Source organism: Pseudonaja textilis, chromosome 1 (genome assembly GCF_049901715.1).
Source record: "Pseudonaja textilis isolate UNSWEBS1 chromosome 1, rPseTex1.2, whole genome shotgun sequence".
NCBI lineage: Eukaryota > Metazoa > Chordata > Lepidosauria > Squamata > Elapidae > Pseudonaja > Pseudonaja textilis.
Window position 1 is genome coordinate 239628165 of NC_141990.1, and position 21993 is coordinate 239650157.

At 35.2% G+C, this 21993-nt stretch overlaps 1 protein-coding gene across 2 annotated transcripts in view; it reads right to left on the bottom strand.

Annotated features, from left to right (window-relative positions):
* Positions 1-3412: 3412 nt before the first annotated feature.
* Positions 3413-21993, bottom strand: part of PDE3B (phosphodiesterase 3B) — a 46205-nt gene continuing 27624 nt past the window's right edge. Inside the window, exons 5-16 of one of the 2 annotated variants that reach the window (XM_026706489.2) lie at positions 18039-18148; positions 17608-17812; positions 16999-17069; positions 16182-16306; positions 15223-15360; positions 14322-14433; positions 13500-13613; positions 12456-12649; positions 9059-9262; positions 5602-5760; positions 4958-5192; positions 3413-4567 (exon numbers count right to left, since the gene is read on the bottom strand). In XM_026706489.2, coding sequence (XP_026562274.2) covers positions 4362-4567; positions 4958-5192; positions 5602-5760; positions 9059-9262; positions 12456-12649; positions 13500-13613; positions 14322-14433; positions 15223-15360; positions 16182-16306; positions 16999-17069; positions 17608-17812; positions 18039-18148 — 1873 coding nt within the window. In that variant the 3' untranslated portion in view covers positions 3413-4361. Of the gene's footprint in view, positions 4568-4957; positions 5193-5601; positions 5761-9058; positions 9263-12455; positions 12650-13499; positions 13614-14321; positions 14434-15222; positions 15361-16181; positions 16307-16998; positions 17076-17607; positions 17813-18038; positions 18149-21993 lie in introns of both variants that reach the window. The other variant, XM_026706488.2, reaches the window with a different exon arrangement.

A 21993-nucleotide genomic window follows, 5' to 3' on the forward strand; every position in this document is an offset into this window, starting at 1 on the left:
TATTCAGTTTGATTTCAGCTCAGTTATGATAAAGTTGCTGAGTTTCATTTGGTTTTAACTGAAAATACTGTAGTTAATAATTTGGGAAATAACCAATCTAGACTAGGAACGTAAGGTAGAGATAGGTTTCGGAAGCCCTTCAAAAATTACTTAGTGTGAGAAAATAGTGCAATCCTCTATAGCAGGGTGTCAAACTCATGACCCATGGGCTGGATATGTCACGTGTTGGCCCCACCCGTGCCCAGTTTAGCAAAGAGGAAAAAAGGCCTGATGTGTCATGTGACACCACCATGATGATGTGAGTTTGACACCCCTGCTCTATAGGGATGCAAAATATTCTGGAAACCATGAAGGCAGCCTGGAACAGATAAGAGAGAAAATAGTAGTGCATCTGGAAATGAACATAATCTGCTCTCATTGTTATTGTAGACATATATTTTAGTCTCTAGTAGATGACATGGATGGGAAGTCCTGCCATTCTCCATATATGAGATGCCAGCTGTGTGACTGCCACACACATTTTCCATATCTGCAAATAAGTCAAGATGGCTGGAGTCCACACTGAGGCATAGCTAAAAACTGGAAGGCAGCACAATCAAGGTGGAGATCCTGAAGGTAAAACCATAATAGTTTTATACTTGTTGAAATTCATGGAGCCTTTGATATATCAAAGTTCTTGAACTGAAAATGGCCATTTCTCTTCTACAGGGAAAATTTGGATGATATGGCCAAATTGCAACATGGAAATAGGTGTCCTATTTAAGGACACCTATTAGGGAAATAGGGAACCACTGTGTTTGGCAGGCAGATAGGACTTGTAAGATATTTTTTTCTAGCCAAGAGAGATTAGCAGAGATGAAATTTCTAAGGTTGCCAGAAAGTTCTGCATTTGTTCTCCTCTCTCAAAGAAGAGCAAACTGGATGCAGGTCCAAAGAGACAATTTTAGGGAATGAAGCAAGAATTCTAGCAGCTGGTTGCTAAAATATACAGGTGGGGGAAAGACAATGTCTCAAGTATTGGATCATTTCCAGTGGCCAGCTTTACCCTATCCAGGCTTCAAGGCTTCTGCTTTACATCAATTAGAGTCCATAGTGTTGTATTTAACAACTATAAATTCCAAACAAATTGTGACTACTAAAGAGCTTCTTTCTGCAGTCTCGTGGTTCTATGCCTTTCAACGCTTTGACTTTTGACCCAATATCACTGGTTTTACTTGAACCATGCTCCAGAGTCCAAATCAGAATCTGGAGCTCCAAGGTGCTAAAGGTTCAATGGATTATATGCTCAAATATAGTGAAATTCAGCACTCAAGTTGGATCTAACCAAGAACAACAAACCCAAGATGGTGCGCTCTGAAAAGTGCTGGACTGAATTTAAGCAGCTACAAACAATTGTTATCCTATGCTACAAGACAGAATATAGTCCAAAGTTCTTAACTACTGTTGCTTTTGAGAGATGCCTTGGGATAATGCAACCCTTGATTGATCAACTTAATACAAACAAGGCCTAATCAGTGGGTTTTTCTGAATAAAAAAATCAATTGGAGAGTGATTTGTATTTTATTTGTATTGGTCTATGTCAGAAAATAAAATTGGCTGGGTAACTTTTGCTCGCTTCCTAAGTAGGTAGGGCCAGAAGTCCTGGTGGCAGCTTATAGTTTTGGGACCATTGCTACTGGTCTACTTTTGATGGTTGAACCTTCTTGCATTTTGCTTCTTTTTACCATTTCTTTTCTTCTTTAAGTCCTTAAACTATTTTTCCCACTACTTTTCTCCCAGTTATCATTTCTAGTCTCCTAACAACCAGTTACAGCAGCTGAGATCCAATAATAAGGGGTTTTTTTTTTTACTACTTACCTCCAGCAGTGCTCCATGGAGGAAACTTTTCTGTCTTTCCAAGGCACTAGCCCATTTCCACCCAGCACTGGGCATTTTTCTTCTCTGAGGGAGTCCTTAAATTGGCCAGGTGGGAGGAACAGCATAGACAACTCTGTTTTTTTCTCTCAGATACATTGATCAATGTATCATAGATACATAAATCCAGTAATTGAGGAATATTGCCTACCTCTTTTTTTCCTGGTGCTTTCAAGTCACTGTTAACTCTTGGAGACTGCCTGACAAATCCATGCAGTTTTCTTAACAAGGTTTTCAGAAATGTCTCTTTTCTACGGCTGAGAGTGGCTCACTGATCCAAAGTCACACAGCTGGATTTGTGACTAAGGGGAACTAGAACTCATTAAACTTAAGCCCTAGCTTAAGCCCTAATCACTGTATCAGATTGCCTCTCTAACCTTGCTTATGTAAGTGTGACGACCCAGGGTGGGATACAAAAGCAACAAAGTCACAAAAACAGGTGAAGTCCCTTTAATTCCTTCAACTTGGCTTCAAAGGTCCAATTATCATTGACTGGAGAAAAAACTCCCCCACAAACAGTTGTGAAAAGGAAGAACTTCTGTTCAAACTCAAAATACATATAAATTATAAATAGAAAAAAACCATACAAACCATACTGAAGCGATTAATGAGAAAAGGCAGGGTAAGGGCTTGAAGACATCCACAGTTCTCAAAATACACACACTGGGAAGGACGCCAGAACTCAGATAAGAACTGACAAACTAGAAATGTTTTCACGCTTTGCTTCCAGCACTGGCCCATGCTCAGTTTGTCCTTTTAAACAGTCCTCACAGCTGCAGCCCATGAAGGGGATCAAGGCCTTTTCCTCCCCTGTAGACCACGCCATTCATATTTCTCCCTTATCCACTTCTCCCTGCATGCCTAGGATGAAGAGGGGAAGGGCCTGGGTCTTCCTCTGAATGCCCAGCCAACCTGTGCCCTTCCCCACTTTCCTCCACAACCTCCAGAGCCACACTCCCACTCCCTGTCGGCTGTTCCTCCTCTCCCTCAGAATCAGATTCTAACATGGGTGTGACAGTAAGGGTTTTCTGTGTGCATTCTATTATTGGTGTACTAAGTATCAAGACTTCACATAATTGTGCATCTCATACATTTTCCTAGGAAACAAAAGATAATCTCACCCCAGCACTGATCATCTGGTTCCCTTGTAAAATTGGATGGAGAAAGAATACCACGAGCCATCAAACATTACTCCCCTTAAAGAAAAGAAAAAGATAATTGCTAATTACTTATTGGCCCCAGATGAAATAAAGGAATTTGGCTGCAATTAAGAATACAATTCCAGAACAGCAATAGATCTACCTCCCATATCCGGGTACAAATAGATACTTTATAAAAAATGAAATTGAAACTTAGTTAACATAAAATAGATCAGATAATTGATTTTATGAGAATATAGTAATGTTTCTTTTTTCAAGCTTGTCCTATTAAAGTTTATTCAATAATATTTCTGATATGTTGGATACCATGTAAAGTGACAAAAGCTGAGTTTAGAACATTTATACAAAACCATCTTTTAATTTTTATGACGATTATATACAGAGCAAAAGTCAATTTTTAATGACCATCTAGCATTAGCATAAATCTGTAAATATAAAATCTGCTGTGCCATGTTTTTAAACATGAATCCTGAAAAAGAATGGAACATATTTATAACATTGACTAAAAGAATAAAATCCTGTAATTATTAAAATAGTTAAATAGCTTGTATGTTCTATTACAGAACAATGAGAAAAAAGGCAACAAGGGTATATTTAGCAAATTAGCCTGAATACTCATTGGAAACCTGTACATTTTTAGAAAAATAAAATAGCAGGCTATTTACCACAGTAAAAACAAAAGCATCAAACAGATGCAGAAGAAATTCAATTTTAACCATAAGTACCCGGCAATTCTGATCGCAGCCATCTAATGGTTAAATCAATCCAATAACTTCATTAATCAAACTCTTGCAAATTAAATTTATGGGAACTGCTTGTTGATAGGCACAGTGATTTTAAGGGTCACATTAAAAACAAAATACCAATTCTAAAACATTATAGGCCTTTGTTCAAGAGCGTCTGTAAAAAAGAATGTCCTTGTAGCTTGAAAAATCATATTGATTTTTCTCCAAACTGTTAATTCCCTTTTGATAATAAAAAGTTACTTTCAGGAAGGCAGCCAAACAAGATACTTGAAGACCAAGCTGGACATAAAATCTTCTCATCATGGAATGCAGTACTGTGTTCAGTAAGTCTATGAAGTTTTTTAAAAATTTCCATGTGGCAAAAGTGCATAGAAGTGTGATAATGCTGAAGAAATAAGTGTCCTTTCACATTATTCCGTATACTCTTTTTCATACTTCCCTCAGGGCTGTCAGTTTACAGCTACCATTATGGGTAAAAATATATTCTTGTAGCAGTCTAGAACACTGTTATAAAGTCTATTTAAAGTGTTTTTCCTTGTTCTTAATGTCGTTCGTCTTCTTCATCTGCTTCCTCGATGACCTGAATCTCATCTGTTTGACATAAGGTGGTATTTTCTGAATGTGCATTTTCTTCTGATGTATTTAGTTCTTCTTCTTCAATTATTTTCTTCCACAATTTATGGTTTTCATTCAAATGGTATATTAGTTGACTAAACATTTGCTGTCTGTTTTTTCTTCTTTGTAATTCTGCAAAAGAAAACAAATTTTCCAAACTCATTTCAAATAAGTAACACGTTTTTAGAAAATAAACCATGTGTTGAATTTATGTCCTGTTTAAAGAAAAGAGGGGGTGAGGGAAAGGAGAAAAAAGAGGCCTGTTATCAGTTGAAAGTTCTTTTATGGAAGTACAGGTAGTCCTCAACACAGATCATTTAGTGAATGTTCAAGGTTACAATAGCACTGCAAAAAGTGATTAATGACCATTTTTCACATGACCATTGCAGCATCTCCATGGTCAACATGATCAGAATTCAGTTGCTTGGCAACTGATTCGTATTTATGATGGTTGCAGTCAGTGGTGCAATTCAACCAGTGTAACAACCAGTTCAAATTGTTCAAAAAAGCATTTAGTCTTACTTGTTCCTAAATCTTCCAATTCCTCTTCGCTATCCTCTTCTGCATCACAATCTTCAGAGCTTTCCCTCTCGTCTTTTTCAATCCACTGGCCTGGAAGCAAGCCGGCTGCATCGTAAGAATTGCAAAGAGGACCAACGATGTCGGTTATAAAAGAGTCTTGTAACTTGGCAAGTTGAGGAGAATGTCGATTCATAAAAGGGCTAATAGGTAGCCCAAGGTTTGCTTCTTCATCTCCCTGGAAATTTATACATACAAAAGAGTTAGAACAGATTGGACAGAAAACGAGAAGAAAAAAAGGGGACTTCTTCCCATAATCTTACTTAGTGTTACAAAGAGCAAAAATAATTAGATCTTTGCTTTTAAAATTGCATTACACTTAGATGCTTTCTAAACAGATGAAATAGGATATAAAAGATGGACAAATTCTATGATCAACATTCCTTCACACAAATAATGGTCTAATAGAAGAATAGGCAGGCTGCAGGCTTTGTATTACTTACATTCCAGTTTTTAGCATGATTTTACATCCCTCTGTAAAAGAATACACTTAAATATTTTAAGATTCAGTTTTATGCACATAATCATTCCATGTACAAGATTATCTGCATTATTTTTTCATATATGTTCTGTTTACACAAGTTTACCTGTTCATAAAATTCATTAATAATTCCCTCTGTCCATTTCAGGTGTAGATCTCTAATTTTGGCTGGACCATTGATATCTGCCAGCTTGATGCATATCTGACAAATTAACAGTCGATCACTCTCATTGCTCCATTCAATACCATGCCCATTCATGTTCACCTATTTAGAAGGGAGACAAAGTGTTTTCTTCAATCCCTTCATAGCTTTCATATATAAATGTAAAACACTTTGGGAGTTTCTTATATAAAACACAGTTTAATTTGTTCATATATTCTGCAGTACTCATGTGTAATTTGAATTAATTTCCAAATATATGGCTTACTTCCAAGGAAGGAGGCAATGGGTTCACACTTATTTGTGTTTAAGTATCACTGAATGGAGTGAATTGAACTAACTCCTGTCTGTCTCTCTGTCTCCCTCCCAAAGTATTTTTAAAGAATTTCGCTGTTGACATACATCTCCTTGTTCCTGTCTAACATTTTGTGCTTAATACTTGAAGAATAGTTAATACTGAATTCAGCAAATAATTAAAAACATGCAATGCACTGAAATTTATTTGTTTACTGAAATTTATTTATGTACATACACACACACACACACACACGTATAAGACAATAATAACTGCATCACATTAGCCAACCTGACAGCCACTCTTCAAGGAATCTTATGAGCACTCATAAATCTTCATCGATTTCCTGAATAACAGCAAAGAAAGGGCCTGCTTGACCTCATGAAACAAAAAATGCCGTCTCCTTCCAAGCGTAAGAATATTCAATATGAGTACTTGGCCTGAATGAATTGAACAGGCAGAATCTACCTGGAGAAGAGAGCACCCTTCCCCCAAAACTAAACTATTAAGGATATTTTAGGTAATGTCCCGCATATTGAAATGGGCCCAGAGCCCAAAGCAACAATACAACCTTCACAGTACCGTTATCACTCTGAGATTTCAATCAATCTGGAAGTAAGGGATTATGTTTAATTCATGCTGTAACTTTAAGTAATGTTCAGGAATAGTCCCATGTAAAGCAAATTACAGTAGTCTAACTAGAAGACAAAAGGTCATTATTCACTATAGACAGCATCTCCTGAACTAGAAAAGGTTGTAATTGGTGCACTAGCTGGAGCAGGCCAGTGTGTCTTCTGTCCGTGACCTATTCCTGTTGCTCAAGGAGAAGCCACAAGTCTAGAAAAACCTGATGGACTGCCACCTTATCAAGTGCTAAAGATGGAACTAATCTATTAGCATAAGGCCCATTCAAAAAGAGCACTTTTGTCTTGCTACAATTCATTCTGAATCTGTTCCTTCCCAGATAATTCTTCACACCTCCAGGCGCTGGATCAAGACTCCCATTTCATGATGGAACGAATAAACTGAACACTTTACAATGTACAGATATACATAATTTCCAACTTCCACTCAGTGCAATTATAAAATCCACCATTTAAAAACAAATCCTCTGATACAATCAAAGATGCTCTGATCCATCATAGACTTTTAACAATAGGATTTAGATTAGATTTCTCCAATTGCAAAACTCACCCAGGACATTAAAATAATCATAAATTAAACATACATGAATTAGCACCACGAAAAATCTACTACAAAACATATCCTGCTAATAGTTCTCAGCTAAAATTCCTCAAAGGTATCACAATGAGAAACTGATCTCAGTGTTTTCCCTATTATCACTCAAGTGACCCTATTACAGAACTCACTGATATCATGCATAGATCAAGAATCTACATATCTGCACATCTTCCAATGTGATATATATTATTTGCTTACCACATTTTATATAGAATAAATTAGCAAGTCACTATTGTATATAAAATAATAAAAGGACAAACGGGCTCTCAGATAGGGCAATATATTAAACAGTCTAGAATTTGGATTACTCCAAAAGAAATAGAGATTATCACTGATATGCCATGTAGTCTACAAATAATTAAAGTGCCAATTCAACCAAATAAATAAAGTGCCAAGTGTAGAGAGAATCCATCTGAGCAAGAATCTGTTAAGAGCTTCAACATCTTTCTGGTGATTAATTGAATTGAGGCCAACTGTTCTTTCCAGAATAAAAATCTTAATCAAATCCCCAGTGCATAAATATCTGTCACACCAAACAACTGCTTGATGAATGGGTATTATTAAGATTTCATTATCATCATCTGTAACTTCAGAACTTCATTCCCCCTGATATTACTGCTGATCCTGTCTCCAGATTATAATTTATATGTCTGATTAAATGAAGTATAAGATTAGAAAAGCAAAATCACAATAAATCTGTGCCTTTTCCATTTTCTATTGGTTATCCTTGCCCTTTGTTTCTATTCTGAGAGAATAAATTTGTAATCCATAACATTTGATCAGTAATTGTGAATTTGGCATACCAAAGCGAATTGGTATATAATAGCCAATAATTTTAGGATATGGGTTACAAATTAAATACACATTTCCCAATCATACGTGGGACATTTGTATGGAATAGAGAACTGTATAATTTCACTAGTACCCTCTCCTCAACTAATTGTATCTGGTCTTTCCCAGTGGAGGGTCTATCATTCCCCCAATAACAATAATGTAAAATATGCAATCTATGACCTAGGCCATATAACACCTAATTTAACCTTATTACAGCAAATATATTAAAGGCTTCTATACCATTCTAGGAAGTACTGACGGACTAGTAAGATCACCATAGAGAAATTGTTGTGATATGCATCCTAACCCTTCTTGCACTGACTACCCAAATAGGTGAGGCTTTTTCTATCACACACTAGGACTACTTTTCTTCCTGATTTTATATTGTTCTATGTTCAGGGGATTCTTAATGCAACATAAAAGTGTACAGGAACAAATAAAATATGTGACAGCCGGATAAGGAATTACTTTTTCAATTTGCCCTAATGTAACACATTAAAAAGCCATTCAAAACCTATTTATATGTGGCTAAAATGTGATTTTATTGGTCTTATGCAAATTAAGCACATTATGTATGTAACAATTTGGTTATATCCTGTTTTGATTAATTTAACTTTGTTCTGTATTTTTCATTTATTTATAAACCTTTTCATTATATACTGTAAAAAAACAAATAAATAAGCAAATATTTATGGAGCCGCAGTGGTTAGAATGCAGTACTGAAAGCTACTCTTACTGCAATTTGGTAGATTGAATCCCACCAGGCTCAAGGTTGACTCAGCCTTCCATCCTTCTGAGATGGGTAAAATGAGGACCCAAATTGTTGGGAGCAATATGCTGACTTTGTAAATGGCTTTGAGAGAGCTGTAAAGCCTTATAAAGCAGTATATAAGTCTAAGTGCTATTGCTATTACTAATTAAATAAGTAGTATACAATATTGCTCAAACCATATAACATACATATGTATTGTATATTTCTGTACATTTCTATAAATATAATGAATATAAATAATATTAAGGAGAACAACAAACCTTGGCATTAAATTCAGCAAGAAAATCAAAATGTTTCTTGAGATCTGTTGCAAGGATTGCTTCAATCACTAAGAATCGAAATCGTTTGAACTGCACGTGATCAAGATTAGACAGAAAATTATATTCCGGTAGTGATAAGAAGAGGCTCCATGCAGAGGCTGCATGATGATTTTCTAGAACTGATCTATCATTGTACAACACAGCCTGAAAAATAATTAGTACAAATATTTTAAAGAGTGACATTTCACAAAACTGTAACAGCCCATTCAGGTTATCTCTGAGAAATAGAAGAAAGCGGTTACTTCTTTTTGGGAAATATTATACTAAGCAATTAGATTTACGTTTCTAAATAAAAACACTACCTGAGTTGGATCCAGCAAACGTAGACTAAGTTCAATTTCCTACTCTTAAGGAAGAACCATGTTCAAATAAACTGCTTAGTCATTCTTCTCCATTTTCTTGAAAGGTAGGGAAAAGCTGAAGCAGGGAGCGGGAAGCTTCAAGCCAAATCTTCAAAGCATAGATTTTTGGTGAAAAAAAAGAAGAGCCAAACAATATCATAGAGCAAAAAAATGTCAAACTCACGGCCCATGGGCCATATGCGTCACACACTGTCCATAAACCCCCCCACCCCCCCCTATTTTAGTGAAGGGGAAAAAGTCACAATACGTCACATGACAACATGACGCCACGAGTTTGACACCCCTGTCACAGAGTGAAAAAAGGGCTAAAAGAACTACAGTCCTCTTCTGTGATCTGGCTATCTTGGCATCCGGTTCATGATGGATCATGGGTCTGTCAGTTGTGTACCATCAGGTGTGTAACTATATTGTGGAAACAGGATAATCTGTAATAATTATAGCTGCCTTACTAAGCAACTCTGATGCTTTACATCTAGTGATGGATAAGTGGGTCAAATGACAGGCAATGTCACTCCTCATCCTGCTGCACAGCTGCTTTGCAGTCTGAATGTCCCAGTATGGTATCATCATGAATATGAATATAAAGGATTAAATATGGGTAAAAGGACCAATATTTGTGGTAAAATTTGGAATATCTTTCCCTGAGAATTGCCAGGTTCCTTATCCTCCTAGCCTTCCAATAAGCCTTGGAGACTTTTCTCAAAAGCTCTGAAACCTGGAGTTTTTATGCTTTTTTAAAACTGTTAATTAATATTCCCTGCTGAGATTGATGCAACAAAGCCTATTCTGCCCTTGTATGGCCAAAGGGCCAATTTGGATGGTTCCAAAGGCTCATAGTTTTCAAAAGATTCTTGAATATAAGAGTTGTTGAGGCTCTGGCCATACATTAGAATGAGATCCCAGGGGTTGCTTTTTCAGAAAGAAACTGGACTTTCTTATTTTTTTACTTTGGAAAGCACCTTTGAATGGTATGGGAGTACAAATGGATTTCCAGAAAAAATTGCAGACTACAGGAACCATTTGCACTTCAGTTTGAGATACAGACAACACAGACACATCTCCAAGAGCTTGCGCTTGTCTTCAACAGTGAAGGGACACAGGGCAGAAAACATCCTGTAGCCAAGGCAGCTCCACACCCCTTTGCACTACTTAGGTGATCCTGAGGACACAGATAAACCTCCAAGTGGCCTTAACGACTCTCTAAATTAAAAGAATGAAAACGACCAGCTGTCTGCAAGGAATATAAATCTTTTCATTCCCCACCATCCAGTCAGAGCTGAAAAAGTTTCTTGGATGATAAGTGAAACATCTTCAAAGAAAAACAAGGAAGTCCAATTGCCTCCTGAAAAAGCACCTTTGGGACAACCATCACCTGGATGACTGAGAAACTCCATAGATTAGACTGAGATAAAATAGCTTGTTGATACTTCCAAGTACCCTTCCTAACCTTCTAGAAACAATATTACACCCTGATTGTCATGGGAATAATTAGTGATACAGGCTTTATGATGTTTAAAGCAGACTCACTGCAAAAGTGTACATTTATACTTAGAAGTAAGCAGCATGCTGGCAATTTTATGGATGATATCACATTAATCAGCTTGATTTAAAAAAAACTTTCCAGAAGGAATTTCAGAATGATTTCATTAAAAGGTAATGGTCGGTTAAATAATAAATAGTTTGGTTCAAGTGAATGTAATGTTATGCACATTGTAGGGAGAGCCTTTACCTCACATATGCCCTATTGGGAACTGAGCTGCCTGTAACTAGCCAGTTCATGGGATTACTACTGTGGCACCAGAATGTGCAGAAGCGATAAAAAATGCAAATTTCATCATAGGAATTTTTAGGAAAAGGACTGAAAATAAAACAAGTGATAATGCAGTGCCTTTACAAAAATGAACATTCATCTATCTCTGAAATATTGTGTACATTTCTGGTTGCCAAACTGAAATTAAAATGATTAAGAAATCCAAATGCATTTCCTACAAGAAAAGCTAGATTGTTGAGAACTGCTGAAGTTGGAAAAGTGATTGAAGGAGGGCGTATAAAAACACTCATAGCATGGAGAAAGTGGGCAGGAAGAAATTTTCTGATTTTCTCAAAACTGTAAGACCAGGAACCATCCAATTAAGTTGATGGGAAAGAGATTTAGAACCACTACTATAGCAGCAGCCACAAAAACCCTTCACACTGCATATAATTAACTTCTGAAATTCATTATCCCAAAATGCATTATCCCATTTTGTAAACTAGATTATCAGACCCTTGGAGGCCTTGGTCTACAGCTGCAGCTGCTAAATGCCAGTAATAAATTTCTCTTTATCTACAATGTCATCAGAGATGAGGAGGCAAAGCTGGCTTGCAGTACCAATACTTGGATGGATGCAGAGGGAGGTGTTTCCCCTCTCTGAATGTGTTCATCTAAGGTTAGGTTCAGCTGCAAGCCTATGGCAGAAGAGGAAGGAGAGCAACAACCATGCAGAAACTCTATAGAGGTGCTGTTCCACAAATAACAGGGTGTGAGATCTTGTTCTTCAGGGAAAAGTTGGAACCGCTGCTGTTGTACCATCTCCTTCTGCAGAGCACCATCTCTTCTTGAGCTGCTTGATCGCATCTCTGGGTTGGCAGTGGGACCTCCTGCTGGCTTCCCCACTGACTTTGCTTGTGGGAAGCTAGCAGGGGAAGATCCAAATGTTGATCACGTGATTGAGAGACACTGCAATTGTCATAACTACAAGCTGTTTGCCAAGTGCCTAAGTTGCAATCACATGACTTTGGGAATGTTGCAATGGCCACAACTTCAAAGACTGGTCAAGTTTCTCTGATTCAGGACAGGTGCTGAATACACTGCTCTGCGAGTATAAAACTTAAAATATCAGAACTGCTGGAAATCTCATTATATAATGCTAAAATGTAATAGCTGAATGAGATAGCATATATGACTTTTCATATGATACAGAAAATGATCCTACCTGTGGAGCATTTGTTGCTACTAGAAAGGCATTTGTCCGACCAGGATGATCATAATCATGCATGGCTGCTGCTACATATAAAGCCATTAATTCTAAGGCTGGAATATTTGATGCTAAATATCCGTAGTTTTCATCTAGAACAGGACAGCTTTTGGAGGAAACATAGGCAACATGGCCCACGGAAATATCACTCTCTATATCCAAAATAATAAGCATAAAAATAACATTTTAAGAATATTCAGAATTTTTATAAACATTTTCAACATATCAAGCAATCTATGATCTCACTGTGCTGGATCCAGTTAAATATTTCCTTAGCCAGGACTCTTATCAGAGTACAACTTGATTCTGCAGAGCTTTTCTTAAAGGCCCTACAAATTACATCAACCTCTGAGCTAGTGAGACAAACTTTCCAGCACAAGTGCACGAGGAAGAAATTTTCCGATTTTCTTAAAACTGTAGGACCAGGAACCATCCAATTAAGTTGATGGGAAAGAGATTTAGAGATTTATATTTAAATATATATACCTTAGCATCACAGTTCACTTTACATAATATTAAATAATTCATTCAATTCACGTGATGCTAAAAATAATAGAATGTACTAAAGAGGTATATATTAATTGAAATAGAATGTTGAATACTGTTTCATTTTTCCCATGGAATAATTTTAAAAAGCTCTAATTAAATTAAAGACTTCAAGTATTTTTAGTCTGACGCATTTACTTTAATAATTAAATAAGGAAAAATTACTCTAATGTATTTTAGTTGCTAGAAACATGCTGACCAATCATGCTGACCACTGCAGTAAAATATAGGCCTTATTTAGGAGAAGGGTTCCAAATGGAAACAGTTTACTTGGCTAAGAAGTAAAGTCTGTCAGCAATTATCCAATCAGTTTCCTAAAATCTTATTGTTTATAAATGCTACTAAATTTAGTTTCAAGCAGGCAATCTTCAGACAAGTGTATATTTACTTCAGGTGTATTAATTTTACTCTATCAGACATGGCCTCCTTGTGGAATAACACAACAGACTTACTCACCCCTGGTGGTTCCACTCCCAGAGTCACTGACTATTTGCTGAAATCCGGGAATTGGTCTCGTTGTAAGATACCATACAGCATGAAGAACATCTGTTGCATGTATTCTATTGTGATCTTAAATAATACAGTTTTTATTAAATGTAAACTTGCTGTTACATATGAAGACTCAATAACCCAAGGAAACATAAGACAGAGGCAAATATAGAATTCTAACTCAAAAAAAGGGCCTCACAGACAATAGCTGTATTCCACCCTCCCATTAAACAACTTGCATGCCAGTTCTTCATCAGCTAATAAACCACCAGAATTTCAAACCCACAGCTTAACTGCACAGGGCTTCAATGAGATTTTTTCACTAGGCTCAATGTGTCAATGAAGATTCATCCAGGTAGAATCTTCTGGAAAATGAGTCATGGCAACTGGACTTCTTTTTGTAATTTTTGTTTTGAAATGTTTTGCTGCTTATCAGTCTGAAGAAGCTACTTGGATTAGCAGGAAAACATGCTAATCCAAAAAGAAGTCTAGATGCCATGACTCAACTAGACTCCAGATGCTAGTCTCAATGAAAATTTAATTCCTATCTCTCCTTAATATTTTTTTTAGATTAGCAAACTCTTACACATATTTGGCTTTATCTATTTTTTGTATTATTATTATTATTATTATTTTAAAACTATTCTCATCAAATTATTAGTAAGATTAAGAAAAAAATAAAAGAAACAGAAATAAAATTCTGCTAGAATTCTATTTACAAATATCTTATAAAATTCAATGGAAATCTCAGATTAATAAATTAGCCTAATTTTGTCAACTATTACTCACAGGGAATGTCTCGATATCCATTTTCTAGTGCTTGAAAGTAGTTCATGAAATGCTCAGTTGGAATTTTGAAAATTTCAAATAAACCAGTGTCTTGAAACAATGTAAATGCAACCTAAACACATAATAGACACATATGAAAACATTTCTTTTTTTTTTAGATTCTTTGAGAATGAATGTTTGTCCTCGTCCCCCCCGCCCCCCCAATGCCTCTTTCTGGCAGTCTACCCTGCCAGGAGTTGAGGATCAAGAACACCTCAGCTTGAAGAATATGTAATGAGAAGGGTATAGGAATGGGGCTTAACAGAAGGTGAAAAATCATCTTAAATTATAGCATTGAAACTATTGATGTTTTTTGTCAAAATCCAATTAATATTTAATGCTAATATAACATAAATTTGCAAACCAATCCTTGAGATTTTCTTCCTACCTGATAAATCTGTACAAGTCACATCTATATATGTATATGCATATTTACATACAAAAAGAACAAATTTGAGATATATCTCAGATGAAATATTCTTGATTAATTAATTTAATTGATTTACAAAATCAACTGATCCATAAGTGTATATATTAACTATTCTTTCTAAATACACATAAAACATATACAGCAGAAAAAGCAGAAAGATTTATAAGGCCATCTGTAAGTACAGTCATTTCTACCCTATGCTAACAGCCGTTTTCAACAGCTTCTTTTATTTTTATCTATTCTCACTTCCTCCCATTCACATGGAGCTATGGTTCAGTCTGGAAAAAAGATACGTTTGTTTGCAAATGTGCTACTTATTTATATCAATGTCTGTATGTATTTATACAGAGAGAACAGCTTGCAAAATGTTGATATATGTACAGTTAGAAATATTCAAATAAAATAAACAGAATTTCTACAGTAGCAACAAACCTGACTAAGGATTCTTCTAGATTTATCTCCCATTTTTTGAACAAGATCAAATATTTGAAAATTCCAGCTGTTCATTTCCTCCATTAATGAATTATGGTTTTCTATTAACATCTTTTCTAAAGAAGAATTCTCCTCAATCTGTGACAGAAAAAATAGTAAGACTAAATAAGAACAGGAAGTTGAAAACAAACATCTTTTATTATCATAAAATCAAACTCTGTTAATCAGAATTCAACTATGTACTATTATGGTTACACAAAGTAAAGGGACATTTGTATGTATTTGATTCTTAATATAATTAAGATTATTTGACTGTTCTGATGTAATTACTGTAAATAGATATGTAGCATCTTCTGAGATATTTTACTTCAAAAAATACGTTCAGTCTTCACAGTATTATTTTTTTAAGATTCACAATCTGAGGTACTTTCTTCTCCCAATTTAATATCAATCTGTATATATGCATGTACTGTAAATCTCAATCTGGTCTTTGCTGAAGCAATTGGTATAGATATAAGCGGAGCTTTTCTGTTAACAGCGCTTATAATTCAACATTTGGAATCACTAACGATCTGCAAAAAACCAACACCACCATAAACCATCCAAAACAATTATTTCAGGACACTGGGTTGCTTTGTGTAAAAACAAAGATGCTCAGAGAGTCAGAATATTGTTACAGTTACAATTTGAGTCAAAATAATAAGTAAGGCAAAAAATGCATGCAAAATGTGTTTTAATATTTTTGTGTACATTTACTGCCTCTTTTTTGATTCTGATATTTTGAAAACTTCAAGATCTATTCAAACAAAAACTAAAGAAAATAAAATTCAGTGTAAATAATAATATAATAACAGGTAAATAGGTGAAGTATAAAGGTAGTCTTTTTACAATAAAATATCAAACATCTTATTAAAACCAGAGATCAAACCACCAAGGTATGTCTGAAATAATATACTTGCATCAGACTGAAAATTCTTAGTTTGATCCATCTGACAACAGGGATGTTTTGTTTCTCCCATTTCACTGTGCAGTTTCTCTGCAAGATGGTTGGGGTCTTTTGAAACTTCACTGTTTCCATCCTCACCTTAAACAAGTGCACATAATATTAGTAATTTAATCAAGCAAATGTATAAAAAACATGATTTCCTAACCTGAATCCCATTATATGACTTTTTAAACATACTAACATTTGAAAACATTGTAATTACTATGGACTGCTCTAAGATTATTAAAATAAAATATACAAAATTTTAAAGAAATATTAAAATATCTTTTTTAAAAATAGTATTTCAGATCTATAGGGCTCCCACCCTGCTGATGTTTAAGAAATTGCTGAAAGGTTGGCTTGTTGAATTAGGATGGTTATTAAGCCCCTTGTGGGATTTTATCTGTCACTGTTTTTTTTTCTGGACATACATTGTCCTTGGTTCTTTTGTTGTTACTATGTTCAATGCTGTATACCCCTCAAACTTAATTTAATAAATAATAACTAAATAATTCTTCATTTTCTAGTATCACCTCCTACTATGTTCGCAAGACCAATATTTCACTACTATGTTTTTGGGGAGTGGAGGATGGGGAAAACAATTAAAATTCCCATTTTCTATACAAGTGAACTCTGCTCATGTTTTCCACTTTACACTGGATGGAAAACTGTAGCCGAGATTGAAATTCATAAATGTGGATCACCTGAAGTGTTTTTCATGAATTCATATTCCCAAAGAAATAGTCATTACTGAAACAAATATTAAATATTAACATGGACCATAAACCTACCTGATTTTTGATTTTGAGATTCTGCTACAGATTCAAATAATGAGTTTGCAACAGAGTTGAATACTTGTCGTCTGCAACTTACGGAAGATTAAAAAAAACACAGAAATGTCATTTTTGATTTGTATTCACATTTTCCCGAATGTATTTTTCTTAAGTATTATATCAATGAAGAGATACCAAAACTAGTAAGACAGTAAGATTATCACTGCTGTAACTCCAATTTGAGCATCCATCAATATCATTTTAGCTGCACTCAAGAAGAAAAGGGCTTCAAGAAAGCAGAAAGGACCAATTTTTTTAGAGAATTTTTTTCAGGTACTGTCTCACGCATTTTTAGGACATAAGAGAAGAGAGAAATGTATTAAAAAGTAAAGGATGATGCCAACACAAAGAATCATAATTAGAGAAAGCTTACTTAAGTTCAGATAAAAGAAGCCAATATTGTATAAACCAATATTTTTTTTAAAAAAAATATTGTAACTACATACCATAGCAAACAAATTATTATTTAACTTTAAAAAGTAGCAGGGGCAGGAACCCTACAATGACACTTTCTATCAAATAAAGATATTATATATGCTAGCTGTTTAAACAAAAATAGATCATTACCTATTACAGGTATAACATGAAGATGTTCTAAGTTGTTGCTGACAATCTGAAGAATTAAATGAGCTTCCCAGAGATGTATGTACATTAATACTAGGTTTAGTAAAGAAATCAGCAGTATCAGGAAATTCTACAGATGATCGGTGGTACCCACTGGAGAGAAATCCATTACTGGGTGAAATTCCAGGACTTAAATTCTGAGAAATTCCTAAAGGGGAGATGAAGGAGAAAACCAAAGAAATAAAGTGTTAGAAGAATAGCACTGGTCCAACAGATGTTCTCAGGTTGCAGGAAAAATCCGGAACTCTCTGTCTAAAAAGGTTGTTGGGAACCTCTCTGTTAGTATACTTCTACTGAGTCAAGATCTTTATTTTCAGAAAGGCATTCTATGGACATCCTTATAGACAACTTACAAATAATTGTTACATTCTTACCGGCTCGTCTAGAACCTGCATTGTTTGCTGAGGTCACTGAAGATGATCTTTGTTTCGGAATTGTCAACAGGCTTGTGCCAACAAGAGGCCCATTTGGATAAGATCCTTGGCTAATTGAAAAACAGAAAAAGAAATCTTTCTCCTCTTATTTTACTAAACTAAAATACAGGAAAGTACATTTTAAAATTGCAGTTAAATGTATGACATCGATCAATGATTGCAGCCAAAGGCCAGGGATACTGAATACTAGTAAAGATAGTAAAATAAAACAAATAGTAAAATAGTAAAGTAGTAATAAGAACCCTAAAACAAAATACTAAATGTCTCTCAGGTGGCAAAAGACCAGCTCCACATATGAAAGTTCAAATTAACCGATTTATTGCTAAAAGGAATCTTCTCAATTAATGGTCGGAACCTGGTTCTACTGAGATAAGGGCAATCATGGGGGATTGGTCTTTGTGGCTACATTCTAGATGATCCCTCTTTTTACTCCTACCTGACACTACCAGTCCTTCTCCTAAAATGACATCATGCTGGCTAACAAACAAACCAAGTTCTGACTATGGGAGATCTTACTTTAGTTGATGCCTCACTTTCATTGCTGCTACACAGTATTTTGCTATAATTTGGGCTATAGAGGTTTTGCAGTCTGAAAAAAGCAAAGCGCATATAGAAATGAAGTTTAGATCATTGTTCTTCCAGGATACTAATGAAGCAAGAGTAAGTCATGTTTGTATATGTCCCCACAAATGTAAAATAAGACATTGTTTAAATAAGCCCGGTTCTTCATGGGCACATATGTTTCCAATAAAGGTTTCAAAATGTCCTCTCTTCCCTGTTATAGTGTTACAGGCAAAATATTATACTTAGCCAGAAAAAAGTGTTTCTTAACTTGGGAAAAGTAAATATGGACAGATAACTGGCTGCTTCCCAAAAATCTTTTGTCACCCAGGTGCTGCTTCCTTGTACTACCTGATACTTCCAACTGCAACTTAACATCACTCAAGTCTCTGCGTATGCTTGGTAACATGATATAGGTTCACATGAAATTTGCTGATAACCTACAAGTCCTAAACTTTTGCTCGATGACATTGTTTCAAAAGTTGCCAGAGTAGAGCAAGGATGTTTTGGGTTGTATGTGAGATATCCCAAGGGGATGACTAAGGTGTGGAGTTTGGTTGTGTTTTATGGTTTTATGGATTTTATTGTTTGGGGTTTTACTGTTATTGTGAGCCACCCAAAGAAGTGTTATAAAAGTGGGAGATCAGAGTGTTAACTGCATCTTTGGGTAAGGCAAATATAGACCTCATAGAGATCTTAGAAATTTAAACTAAAATTTAACAAGCATTCTTCCCAATATGAAAATTTTAAACAATAATTGAGACAAAGTTTTAACTTGGAAAAGACTTAGGGCAATCAATATTTGTGTGTGTGTCTGTCTGTCTGTCTGTCTGTCTGTCCCCTGTAAAATTTATTCAGATTCCATCCAAACCTGGAGTTTATTACTCAGATGCTTTGAACATAATTTGCTTGTAACACTTAGTAGACTAGTAGGTCTATAATTAGCTAGGCCTTCAATATTATTTTTTGAGGACAATTATGGCTACCTCCCCATTCCACTTCTTAGGAATCTTCCCTGTTTGATCAATAAATATGAACAAGGAGGCCTACCAGTTGCAATTCCCTTTAATTATTTCAGATAAGACAAGTTCATTATTTGACATCTTCCCAGTCTTAACTGATTCTAGTTAGACTATTTCTGTTAAGTAATTGGAGTCAGCTTTCCAGAGTGTTGAGATCACAATATACATTTTCTCTATTGATATTAGTCAGTACAGTTAACCTGAAGCTTTCCTTCTCTTGAAGAAGGATCAAATTGGCCAGGCTATCAATCCACCAAAAAAAGAAAGTCATTTTGTCTGACAGAAAGGATGAGTTGGGGCCAGGCATCTATTATAGGTCTCTAGTTCTTCTCCCTAAGAATTAATTCATATGGTGATTTGAGGCCAGACAGAACCTGATCATGGAACTCAGAAGAATGAAGTTTGTAAACAACATAAGCAACCATAAATGTCCCTTTCTCCTAACAGCAATAGCACTTAGACTTATATAGCACTCCACAGTGATTTACAGCATTCTCTGAATGGTTTATAATCAACAACAGTCTGGGTCCTATTTTACCGATCTCGATCTTGGAAGGATGGAAGGCAGAGTCAACTTTAAACACATCAGGATTGAACTCTAAACAGTGTACAGAGTTAGCATATAGCACTGCATTCTAATCACTATGCCACTGGGGCTCTTATCTAATTCTAGATAAAATAAAATTTACAAGTTATTGTACAAATCTATGTGGCAGTCCTGTGGGCAATAGACAGTTAAACCTCAGTAATTTCTAAAACACCTTGTGACTTTTGAGTCATTTGAGTTATAGCATTAGCATTTCTTTCATTCTACCTTAATCACATATTGGTGTTAATGATTCCTAAATTCTGTGCATACCTTGCCTCAGTTTCCAACCATCCCTTATACATTATTGTAGCTGATGGCAACTCTCTAGATGTGCTACCACCTCTAACTTTAAAAGACAAAATAGAAATGTTGTGAGAAGTGATCCAATGATCACCAACTGACTTTCTCTCTATTCTCTAGCTTTTAATTGCCAATTAACACACTACTTAAAATGCAAAGGTCCAGGTATTTGGTCAACTGTCTCAGATAAAATCTCATTAAACTCATTAGTTCTTTGATGAACTTGGGTGGAGAGGCTCCACTAGGATTCATCCAGATATTAACATTAAAACTGTGAGTAGAAAGTATGACCATTATCACCTATACTAGCATCTAAACCATCAATTAATATAAATTGATTTTTGCCATGTTTGCTGTATTTTCCATTTGCTTTATTTGGGACCTATTTAGAGGTATATACAAATTAAATTGCTCTTACAAAACATGGCTATATTGCAGCTGCAATACTAAGGAAAACAGGAGAATTTATTAATCCACCTTTGGGTCTCTTACTTCACTGGGACAAACTGAATTAATATAAAGCTTACTTTAGTCTAATTTAGTTGTAAGTCATTTGTAGTATAATACAAGAACATTACATTTTGAAAAATATTTTAAAAAGAAATAGTTTTTTTCATTTTGACTGCCATTCCACAATATTGCATGATAAGGTGCAGGTGTGGTCTTTTGGGGATAGTTATTTTTCCTGGTTATTACTGCCATTTCATGGAAGTCATCAGAACAACACAGCAGTATATTAATTATTATAAGTGTATCTTATTCATAAAGTTATCCAGGCACAGATACATAATTACATGCAAACATATATTAAAGGTTAAACACACAGAAATGCAGCTAATTGCTATAAAATATAGCACAGAAACATAATATATTCTAGAAACATAATAAAGAGTTATACTTTATCAGACCATAGACCTAATTACTCCAGCAATCTCTTGTGAGAAGCCCACACATAGGACATAAGTACAAGAGAATATACTTTTCATACTCCCTAGCAACTATCTACTGTTATCAATGGCTAATAAAAGGTAACCACATGCCGAAGACACATGCTCTCTTGAGGGAATTTAAAAGCAGAGATCCATTTGGTCACACTTTTTCAGTCCGTGATACTTCTTTTAATATTGCAATGCCTTATCTACTAAGCAAACATAAAATTTATAGTGCACAACATAATTTCAAAGAAACAGAGGACCATCACCTCAAATACTTGCAGGTAATCCTTGTTTAGTGACCTCAGTCAGGACCAATAACTTGGTCATTAAGCAAAGCAAAGTGAAACCATAACTATGCTTATGATCTTATTTCAGCTTTTCTTTGCTTTACTGACCTGCAAAAATTGTAAATGCAAGGATTAGATATAAAGTATTTTCCATCACTGTCATAACTACAAACAGCTGCTAAACAAGACAAGTCACTAAAT